Below are 11995 nucleotides of genomic sequence, written 5' to 3'. Positions count from 1 at the left end.
AAAGAACAATTACCACACTTTTCCCAAGCACATAGCTTTCTTGAAGTCATGATATGCCTCTGGATTCTTGCAGCTGCATCTCAGGACAGAACCACAAACTCCACAGCTTAGCAGTCATCAGGAGTTTTTCTTCTCAGCTGCAGCTAGGTACCTTCCCCGTCTTTAAATTCAGCTTCCTCAGGGCTCACCACATCCTCCTATGTAAATATGCTAAGTACTCAAGCTAATCCAACAAAAGAGTGTTCTAGAAATGTTACACACAGCCAAGTCCTTTTCAAGAGGTCTTGAACTAAGCTGTTTGTATGTGTCTTCAAAGTTTTGCAATTTTACAAAAGTCTAGTTCCTGCTTTGGTGTTCTGCTGTAAACTAGTAGTTCTGGCTTCTTGAAAATGCTTCTGACCTTTTATCATTCATGGACTTTTAGCAAGAGTGTGAAGGTCCTGACAGTCCTGCAGTTTTACCATTTGTGGTTTTTTATCCAGTATTTGGTAACATTTAAAGTTTGTGTTTCTACAACTCTACCTACAGAACACCCACTGACAGTCTGAAGTTAAAACAAGCTGGTGAGGAATGCACATCATGTCAGGTCTTTGGTGAGTATGCAAGGGTTTTATACCAATAAGAAAGAGCACGAAATTACAACATACAGCATTTCTACACGTTCATGCCAGTACTTCTGAGGCCTGTTTTACTGAGTACATTATGAATACCAAACTAGGCATAAATAAAATATGACTTGTGCTGAAACAAAACATATAACTTTCCGAAGAGATAAAAGCTGTTTTGTGATCATCAGCTACTGATTAACAATGCACTGGGTCAGCAGGAAACGTTTGAACACAATTTTATTTATTGATTATGAATGTCTCCACACAAACACAGACCTGATCCTGTTTCACCTCATCTCCCCAAAACTATTATGTCCATCATAATCTACAATGTTGTCTGAAGCATTACTTTTCTTCTTTTGGGGGGTGTGAATTTTGTAATCTTGTCATGGCTGTGCTGAAGTTAGATGCTATCCAAATGTTTTCTCCTTCTGTTTTTGTCTGGTGATGTGGATTGCTGATTAAGTCAGGGTATTCTTCAGAAAGTAGTTTACATGGGGAACCACTGGGCTGCAGTTGCAAGCAACAGTAACAGGAGGGCTGCTATGCAGAATTATCTTTTGAAGTATTTGGAGCAGACTCAAAGCAGCATGGAGAGGGGATGTGCTTCTTACTGGGTTTGAATTATTGCTGACAGGAGCGTTTTGTTCCCAGTCCTGTGGCTTAAACTTTTTGATGTTACTGTGGATCTTTCGGTGGAACTGATCGTTCAAACGGATGACATGTTTCTTCTTTATTTCCACATCATTTTCTTACTAACACAAACACAAGTAGGGGAAGATAATGATTTTATTATGAACTCTACTTACTAAAGTCTGCGCATAGTAGCCTTGGGTATTTCCAATGCCGCAACTCTGGAGTCAGGCATTTCACCTTCCTTTTCCGATTACCTTTACACCACGCTAAGTGCTGTCAGCTCAGCGCTTTCCCCGGGGACGGGCACACGCCGCTGCCCACCAGCCCCTTCCCCGAGCCCAGGGTGAGCACGTAGGTGACCAAACCCGAGCCCAAAAACACCGGCGGGGCCTGAGCGGGCCGGGCCGGGCCGTGCGGACTCAGCCCCCACCACAGCCCCTCGCTGCAGCTCACCCCATGGGCCGGGTTATGTAAGCGGCTCGTCCCCGAGCAGCAGCCGCCGCATCTGCGGCGCTCCCGCCCCTGTCCCCGCCCCGCTGCCAGCGCCGGAGAGGCAGGAGGAGGCGGCGGCGGCAGCGCAATAGAGCAAGTTTTGTCTCCGGCGAAGGGGTGGGAGGCCGGGTCCCATCGCGCTCGGCAGCATGGCCGCGGCGCCCCTGGGGCGGGCAGCAGCCCCCGCCGCGGCGGCAGCGCCCCGCTGAGCTCCCGACAGCGGCAGCGGGAGCGGCCGCCTCCGCCGCCCTCCGGGCCGCCAGCCCGCCCGCCGGAGAGCGGCGGTCCCCCGGCCCGGCCCGGCGCGGCACCATGTGGGGCGGGCTGCACCCCCAGCCCGGCTTGCGCGGCTACAAGGCGGGTAAGGAGCGCCACGGCGCGAAGGGGCTGGGGCGGGGGGGAGGCACGCGGGCCCGCGCCGCTTCTCCTCCCCGGGGCCGGGCCGGGCCGGCTCCTTCCCGGGTCCCCGCGGGGACGCCGGAGGAAGCGGCTGTGTCCCCGCGGCGCGGCCCCTTGCCCACGGCCGGCGCCCGGAGGGGGACGTGGCGCCCGAGGGGGCGCGGGGCCCGCCCGCTGCTGCTGGCGCCGAATCGGCCCCAGCCGGGGGCTCCGCGTTTCCTTAGCTGGACCTCGCGGCGGATGACAAAAGCTGAGCTTAACCTACATAATCCGTTTCCATGTTTTGGGCTTTCTCTTCCATCCTGGGTTTATGTTAGTATACCATTAAGCACAGTCTGCTCTTGGTGCTTTTTCGTTTTAAATTTAGACAGGAACAAATGGGTCGAGTCCTGGGTTTGTTCGGCTTTTTCCCCCTCTCTTATTTTCTCCACCACTTTTCTGTCTCTGGATTAGTTAGAGCCTAGGTCCTGCAGGCTGGCGGGGATGCGTTGAGATGTTAACGCTTGGAGTTAGGCTGTTCCAGGGGAAACACCTCTGTGCAGGCGATGGGCTGACTTGCCCCGTCACGGCTGTCAAAAGTGGCAGAGCAAAACCGGTGAATTGGCTGCAGAGCCGTGTGAGCATTGCTTTTGGGCAGGTAAGGCAAGGTACCGGCTCTTTAGGATGCCTTTTCCAGGATTTGAAAATACTACTGACTGTATCACCTGTCTTTACTCTGGCAGGGCTTCTGCAAATATTTTGTCATGTTTTGATTTATTGAAGCAATTGATCACAAGTGGAGGTCTGTGGTTTGGCTCTGCCGTTGCAAGTGCAAAGTAGTGCTGTTGGAATAATTTTTCTCCTTTAGAAATTCAGATTTATGTTTTAATTTTCGGTTCACAAAAGATGTGTAATGTGTATACAGTTAGCTGACTGTATGGCGAGATTGTTTTGCTTACGACTGACAGGGATTTTCTTGCAAATACAAGGGCTGCTAAGACATTCTCAGCAGCTGCCCGGATCTCCACAAGTAGGCTAATGTTCATCCCTATAAGGTGAAAGAAGGCATTGTTCTTTTTTTTCTGTACTGTGATTAAATTTTGAATTTCTGTGTGTAACACGTTTGCCTGGTTGAAGCATTTTTAAAAATTATTTAGTGCTTCCTGCAAAAGAATGGAATTACATTATCTTTGTCCTACAGTCTGTAAAGATAGTGGGTATCCTGAACAATAGGTGTGGAGAATTTCAGTTACTTTGGAAACTGCAGGAATTTAGGGTGTTTCAGTTCTTGATAATTTGTCTTTGGGATAGGAATAGTAAAAGCTTATATCACCATGTACTCTGACACTAACTTCAGACAATTACAAAGGTTGTTGGTGCTCATTTTTCACTTGTTTCAGAAGACTTTAGATTGTGACATTTGATACATGGTTCTCCCTTTTGTTTGGGGTCAAATTAAGTGTTTTAGTACTTTGTTGAATTTATCAGCAATTCCAGTGAATATTGGATTAATGTTTTGCTTGCTTGTTTGTCAGAATTGTCTGTAAGACTCAAGAACAAATTTTGTGTATTGCTTCTAGTTCCTGCGCCATCCCTTCTTTTCTTTTTAACTTCTATTAACACTGAATGTTTAAATGTATGTTTCTCTGTAAGCAGTAGAAGTGTAAGGTAGCAAAACTGGTAGGAAAAAAATCTAATTTGAGATAGGATAAACTAACAAAGTGGTGGTTAATTAGAAGGCAAGTAGGTAGAGGTTTAACCTTGAGGGATGGTGTGTGTCTATAATTTCCAACAGAGGAGTGCCCTTCTTCATTTGCCCTACTGGGAAACAGTTGAGAAGCTGTTTTGTGTGGTTTGTAATCTGTCTGAAGATATGGAAGGTAATTAGCTCCATGCAGGTATTTTTATTGAAGGAATGACAGCTACTAAGATCCTGTGCTATTGTTACTGCCATGTTAGATGTTTTGGTTTGTTGTGGTTTTTTTGGGTTTTTTTTCCTAACAGGGAAGCTGTTCATGGGGAAAGTATTTTGTAGCAGAACAGTAGTGTCCTACTAGGAAGCAGGAGTTTAGGCACTTTCAGCTTAAGGAACCTTTCTTCTGTCAAGATACATTTAATACTTAAATGGCAGCTACTTGATGTAGATTCTAATTAGTGTGGGCATATAACATGTAATGACTCGATAATTCTTGGTAAACCATATTTTTATAGGGAAAAACCTTCTGTTGTTCTAGTTGTACTTTAGTTAGCTATGGATATGGGCATTTAAAAGTCTTACTTTCAAAAATCATTGAAAATCATACAGCTGAAAATCATACAATTCCCTTACAAAGCTAGCTGCTCACTGAGCTATTCTATTTACACAGGGGAATTACCAGTTTTTTGGTAGTAGATGCAAATTAGTTCTGGTTATCTTAAAATGTAACAGGCAAGGACACTTCTGGAGCATATTTAATTTGTGACCTTCAGTTTCATTCTTTCTTCTCATCTCCAAATGGTACTTGCTTTTTGGTTCAATAGGCGTGCCTTCTCTGAAAAAATAAATTTGCTATCTTGTTTGCATCCCACTGAGAATTTTTTTTTTTTAGATAGGTGCTTCTTGTATAATCAGTGAATTTAATGACAGTTTGCTGCTCTTGCAAAATAATTTCAGCTCCTTACAGTCTCAGTGCCTGTCCTGAAAAATTAAATTGCTGTTTTTGAAATGTATATGATTGACTTTAGTCGTCTTGTACACGTGACTGTCTATGAAACTCTTGTAGCACAGTTTGTACCTCTATAAAGACAGCAGTTACTCATGTGCTGTAGGAATTTAACTGCGCTGAAGGGCATACAGCATTTTAATCCCTTTGCTTATTTATCTAGACCAGCCTTTGAAATGTACACTTGGTTAATTACTCTTTTAAGACTATGAAAGTGCTCATCTAGATGTGGTTAGGCCATGTGTGTCCAACAGATGCCTGTGGAAAGTGAAAGAAGCACTCTTTAAAATTAAGTAATGCATATTTATTACTTTTAGTAAACTGTGCCACCCCTGGTCACACTTCTTTCCACTGTCCATTATTGTCTGTTGGTAGTATTGCACATCAAAAGGATTTTATTGACACTCTTTAAAAATAGTAGCCTGCATCCTTCTGCTCCTGGAGCCCTGGCAGTGTGATTTGCCCAGTGTTCATTGCACTTGAGCCTCACTGGCAGCGTGACACACGTGGGTCTGGAAGATTATTTAATGATGTCAAAAGCAAAGTGTCAACAGCAATAAGGTCCCAACACATTGTAAGGCCTGTGGGGCACTGCCTTCTTGGGGTACATGTGGGCTTCACAGGCAACTTCCTAACTCAGGCACAGTGGGGAGGATGGGGATGATGACACTGATTTTCATCCTTAGAGGTGGAGGAAGAGGCAGAAATCCGGTGGTTTTGTTTCTGTAACAAGTTTTCTTGCTCTGCTATTGGATGTGTGCAGCCAGGGATAGTACAACTTTGGAAGCGTCTTGAGAAGGCAGGTTTATCTTTACAGGCTAGGCAAGGCAATAAATGGTGAGTTAGTCCAAGTGTAGGTTTCAAATTGGTTACCAGTTATAAGTTTATACATGTGTTTGTATGTGGTGCATTATAAAGACTGTTCACCCAAACTTAAAAATGTAATGTTCCAGCTGCAAGACTGGCTGCTAGAGTGGCCTCTGCTCTCTTTCACAGATCACTAGGGGGTCAAATGACACTCTGTGTTTGAGTGATGGTGAACAGGAGCTATTTACTTCCCTTCAAAAACAGCGCCTTTTTTTGTTCCTCCCTCCAGGCAACTCACGTTTATGGATATAGCATCCACTCTTTTAATGTGTGCAGAACACCTATGTTGTAACTGCAATAGAGGAATGATGGGTGTAAGGCTGTATTACAGGCTTGGGTTTGGAGGTTAGCCTTTATTCTGATCTCCTGTATGTTGCACTTTGACTGAATATAGACTTGTGGTCCAGTGATTCTGCACTTTTAAAATTTTAATTCAAGGAAGGAGTTATTACTTTAATAATTTTGAGAAGAATTAATTTGTTTTAAGGAGTCTTACAGAAAAAAAGTGTAGTAAAAAGCAGCCTGAGCCATTCTGTCTGCCCTAGGGGAGGTGGTGAAGGAAGTGCTGGTAAGGAAATAGCACCTGTAGATTCTCCAAATAATGTCTAAAATTTATGTCAATGAAATATTGATTCTTACAGTGCAAAATTATTTATGCTAAGATTTTAGCCAGGCACTTAATACCTGTTAAAGAACCCATGTGTTTCAAAACGTGGTGGATGGTGGTAAGAATAGCTGAAAGCCTCCTAAGTTGCATGACTTGAGGTTGTAGCCATAGGCAATCATCTACCATTGTTGAAAGCAAAGCTTGTTTGTTGTAGACAGGTTAGTTAAGGAGAAGAGAGATAGTACAATTCTTGTTCAATGTCAACTGCTCTGTCTTCTGTACTCTTTGGATGCTTGTTTTTAACATACAAATTGCCTGTGGTTTAATAGTTAGAGAGTTAAACTAATTGTCATTTTCTGTGCTGGTGGTTCTTTGGCTGAAAAAGTGCTGACTTGGTTGTAGTTGTCAGTAATCTCTTGGGTGGCCAAATGCGTCTTAGAATTGTACACTGATAATGAAACAGTCTCTTTGTGCTTGTGATTAGCTTTAAAACACATTCAGGCATATTCACTGATTCAAGAAAGTGGCTTTTTTACTGGCTTTTGCCACAGGTTAGCCTTGGCTCACTACTCAGCTGCTTGCTGCTCCCAAACCTCAGAGAGACAAGAGAGAAAATAGGATGGAAAAGCTCATGTTGAGATGAGGACAGAGATTGCTTGCCGGCCGCTGACGCAGGCAGAACAGACTTGGCCGTGGTGTCAGTCCGTGTTGACTCCTCTTCATACTCCTTCCTTGTGCTGTTGTCCTGTTCCAGCCTGGTCTCTCTAGGACCTTACAGGGCACCTCTGCTCAGAGCTCCTGCTCATCCTCCTGTGCTCCTGCTCTTGCCTCTGTGTTTGCAGGGCTCTTTCTCACACTCTTGTTCTCCCTCAGTCATTGCTCATGGGAAGTGTTTTGCTTTTTCTGAACAAATGCTTTCCCTGAGGCACTGCCGTCACAGCAGCGGGGCTCAGCTGAACCCTGCTTTGGCTGCCTTGGAGCTGTCTGGAAGTGGCTGTGTCCATTGCCTGGCAGCCCCAGACACTCCTCATGCAGGCCTCCCTGCCAGCGTCTGGGCAGCGACACTCTATAAAACTTCAGGAGGAAGCCATTGTATTTTGATAATTCTTTTCTGAAATAATACTAAATATAGTATCCTGAAGTTTATTCCTGCCAACACTGGGGAAGGTGTACTCAAGTATAGTAAGTTGTGGCTCCTGCCTTAGGCTCCTACATTACGTTTCTTGCTGTCTTGGGCAAGTTGAGGAGCCAGTAAATGTGACCTGTGGGACACTGCAGATCAGCTAGAGGTGAATGGCTGGAGAAGAGGAGGAGAACTTGCAACAGGGAATAACTCATGTAAATATGCTTCCAAGCATGTTAGTCCTGATACATAATCCCTCATATTCCCAGAAACTGCTGACCCCTGTGGAATTGCCCCTGAAGATGCTATTTCCCTGGGCACTGTACTCCACAGCATCTGGCTCAGTTGCTGGAGTGCAAACATCCTATTGATTGCACAGCCATGCTCAAGTGACCTATTTCTCTGCAGCCAGCTGTACTGTAAATGACACTGCATCTTTCTGTTCCTCATTCCTCAGGGATCTCTGCTGGTTTTTGAGATTCAAAAGGCCCGTCTACAAAAGCAGTCAGTAACACAAAGAAAAGAGATGGAGTTTTGAGAATTTTTTAATTCTTTTTTTCTTTAAAGGTATGACAGTCTCTGAAAAGTAGGAAAATATTGCAGGTAAACTCATATTTTTGCCTGAAGGGGTGTATACATGATTTCATTTTGCAGTTAAAACAATCTAGTGGGTAGTGGCTCCCACCTTTCTCTGTACCTCCACTGTATGCCTCCCATGTGCCCACTCTAGCACTTGCTCAACCTTACAGCAAACTAGTTGGGAAGCTGGTCCAGGAAAATACTGAAGTTAAATACTGAATGAGGGATTTACAGTTGCCTGACCCTGTTGTCAGGCATCTGACAGGAATCTGTCCGTTTCACTGCAAGAAGCATTTATCCTGATGTCTGACAAGTGTGGGATATTCAGAGTCAAATGCTCTAGCTCTTCAATCAGCTGGTGGACAGTTGAAAAATCTCCCAGCACAATCTTGGTGTACTGCTGCTGGTGCCATCAAGAAGTATATAGTTAATCCCTAGATTTACCAGGAAGGTCAAGGAAAGTTAAGTGAGGATCAGGAAAAAGTGACATTAATTCCATTGGACAATGTAACTTCCACCAGTTAGTGGACAGGTTTAAGGTTTAAGCAAGTCCAGAATAATGGGTAACGACTGAAGAGGTGGTAGGAGATTCTCTCAGTCTTGCTGTGGAAGGACAGTGCAAGTGGTATCAAGTAAAGGTCTTAACTACTTCTTAATTTCTACCTGAAGTAGACTTAGCAAATGCAACTGAAAAAGAAAAAGATGCTTTCAAATTTCTGATACATAGGAGACCTGTGGTATGCTATTCAGAGGAGAAACATTCTTGAATGATCCTGGAGTCAGAGCTGAGATTCCTTATAAGGTATCCTTATGCTTTTAATGTTTGTTTTACTCCTTTTGTAACATAGTTTCCAGATGGTGTGGGAAAGCTGCAACTTTTTTTAATGTTTCAAAACAAATTAACCTTTTTTTTTTTTTTCCTCAAGCCTGTCTTTCTTATAAGATGGTGTCTTCTCTCCGACTACCTACCTTCAGCATTTAGACCTTTTGGCAATTCTCAATGCCTCTGGAGGCGTTCTTGAGAATTACTGCTTTGTATAAAAGTTCAGTGGCTAACACTGATCAAAGACCTGGTGGTTCTGTGGGTAATAAAAAAAAAGTATGCAGTGTAGTGACCTAATTAAAAGCAGAAAAAGACCTTGGAAATACCGTTGCTCAAAGCTTTATCAGTTTTGCTACGTAGAAATAACAAAGCAAACAGTTGCAGTCTTAAATCCTTTCTGTTCTCTTCATTATCTGAAATTACCAAACTGATTGAGCAAAGGCTTTTGTTTGGTTGGTAGAATTACTGTAATGTAAAGCTTTACATCGAAAGTGATTGTAGTCATGAAGACTGAAACACAAGAAGTGCTGGTTTTGGCTGAAAGTATCCTGAATAGAGTTGATGGCTTATTGTGTGAAGGATTTTTTTTTTTTTTCAACTACTAATTCTCAATTTCTGGGGCATTGTCCTTCCTTATATTAAATAGGTCTCAGAGGAAGCTGTAAAGCTAGGTGTGGGGCAGAGCTGTGCTCTGTGTCCTGGGCACTGGAAATATGTAAGGAAAAACTCCTCATGTCTTACATGAAGACAGAATTTCATCCTTTTCACTGAACTGTAACCACGTGGGAACTCCCTGGCATAGTTCTATTACTCCATGCATACTTCCGTTAGCATGCACTAAACCTATAGCCTGGAGGCTCAGTTTTCTGGTTCTTGCTTGTTAAAGTAGGTCTTGGTGTGTTTATAATGCACATTAGACCTCTTTAACAATACTAAGTTCCTTCATTTTTCATACTTCAGCAAAATATTTCAGTGAAATTTTATTTTGGGGGAGTCTCTGTCTTCTCCATTTATTTTTGTGTCAAGAATATCTTTAGAACTGATATTTGACTACAAAGAGGAGAGAAATGGTGCACTTTTATTTTTTAAAGTACTACTGTTAGACTCTTGTTTGTTCCACTTTGCAAAGTGTGGGAGCTACTTAAAACCATTTAGTATTTTTTGACTCATTTTAGCAATTAGGCTTACTTCAATTTTGCCCACGCACAGAGGAGATTGAATTAAGCCTTTAAACAGAGAGAGAGAGGACAAAGGTAATTCTGTAAGAAAAATGTTAGCATGACAAACAGCTTGGAGAACAATTTACCTGGTTTTGAATACTAATAAAGCTAAGCTGTAAGAAGGGGTGAAACAGATGATAACCTGTGATCGTTGCATTTCTTTGACAGGAGGATTCAGCTGATCAACTGTAAGCACACAGCTTTTTTAACAGACCCTAAGAACTGACTGCGTGTCCTGAGGGCTTGCTGTTCAAAGTTTATATTAACTTTAAGCATAAGTTAATGTGTTTATTTTCCTACGTGTTCCCCTCTTCATACTTCAGTTGATAAACTTTCCAATTTTAAAAGCTAGCCTTCTCCTCTGTAGTTGCTATATGGAAGTCAATGGAAACTAGGAATATAATTTTGTGCTTCCATGGGGTGAATAGTGCATTGAGTCCGAAAACAAAGAGGCAAGCCAGCATAGCAGGCATGAGGTAATAGTTGTAGTCTGTGTGCCAAACATGAAATAAGAAACATCTGCAGTTTATATTTTGAAGTTCTGTTTTATGCAAATGTTCTATGTGGAAGCAGAAAACTCACAGGAGTGCCATCAACAGTTGGGCTGAGTTTTTGGTCTTGCTCCTGTCAGTGATGAAATGAAAGCAAACCTCTTTCTTTCCTGTCAAGGTTGGAATTTAATCATTGGTTTGATGCTAAATAACTACAGCTAAATGCTGTTTGTGTATGAATTATAAAATGTGTTCTGAATCTGCATTTGGTTTGCATACTTTCTAGAGTAGAAGTTAGTGCAGGCAAAACCCAGTATTACATAGTTGTGTCAGTTTAAGGATTTTGCCACCTTTTTAGTTAACAGTTGAACACAACTCTCTGCCACCTGAATGGGTTTTGTCCTCCTCAATGAAGGCAGCCAGAGATTTATGCCTACCTCTCTCCAGTTTAGGATCTGCCTCAATATGCAGTTTGGCAGTAGGATAAGCCTGGTTGCTGCTGGGCATCAGACATATATGTTCCCACTCCCTCCTTGGCACTGTTTCTTGTCTGACCCCTTGCTGAGCAAGCTTAGACAGTCAAATTAGCAGATAACCTTTTCCATAAGCAAGGACAGTTTGTTCCTGAACCACTTTCTGTAGGCTCTGGAGTGGAAGGGCTTATGCTGGGGAAGCAGGACAAGTGTGTGTCTGGGCAGTGTGAGCAGCCTTTGCATAGCAGCTGACCAGTAGATCCAATTAGCTCTGATGTCAAACAGCGTTCCCAGCTCAGACCCATTTTAGCCAGCAGCATAAGCTGGCCAGCTGGACTCTTTGATGGAAAGACAGAGCTGTTCACCTCTTACTTTCTATAGATTCTGGTGGGGGGCGGGGGGGGTTATAGAGAGTGAGCTACCTGATTGTGTCTTTAAACTGCTGTGGCAAGATTCTCAGCAGCTCATCCTTCCAATTGACTTATTATTTTTAATCACCATTGTTCCTTTAAATTGCATACTTTCCTGCATGGGATACCTTGTAGCTTGTTGTTGTACAGTTCTGTGCACATTTGTAAAGTCATAAAAATCAGACTTGTGAAGGTTCACTTTGAAATACTGTTTTGTATAGAAGACAAATGTTTTATAGTTGTAATTATCTATGATGAGAGATTGTACATTTAGCCACCTCTCTGGGGGGAAAAAACCAAAACTGTTTAACCTTTATTAAGGAATTTGAGAAGCAAAAGAAACTGGAGATATGGTGACACAATCTACTCAAAATTTAGCTTTCAGGGAACTGAAGGACAAGTTTATGTTCCTTATAATATGACCATAGCCGTTTTTTGTTTGTAAAGGCAGTTTTGATACTGCCAGTCATGTGTACTTTGAGGATTGTATTTTGAGTATTTTCTTCTCAATGTTTCTTTCTTCTGCTTTAATTTTTTTCCGGTACTATTTTATGTTTTTCTCACTCCCTAGTAGGTGAATTCTTTT

General features: G+C 42.8%; 1 protein-coding gene across 1 annotated transcript in view; it reads left to right on the top strand.

The window, feature by feature from the left end:
• The first annotated feature begins 2048 nt into the window (after window positions 1-2048).
• Window positions 2049-11995, top strand: part of CEP85L (centrosomal protein 85 like) — a 102318-nt gene continuing 92371 nt past the window's right edge. Inside the window, exon 1 of the mRNA XM_062488757.1 lies at window positions 2049-2097. Coding sequence (XP_062344741.1) covers window positions 2049-2097 — 49 coding nt within the window. The remainder of the gene's footprint in view (window positions 2098-11995) is intronic.

Source organism: Cinclus cinclus, chromosome 3, assembly GCF_963662255.1.
Source record: "Cinclus cinclus chromosome 3, bCinCin1.1, whole genome shotgun sequence".
NCBI classification, from domain to species: Eukaryota; Metazoa; Chordata; class Aves; order Passeriformes; family Cinclidae; genus Cinclus; species Cinclus cinclus.
Note: the sequence above shows the minus strand (reverse complement) of the source record. Positions and strands in the feature narration are given on the sequence as shown.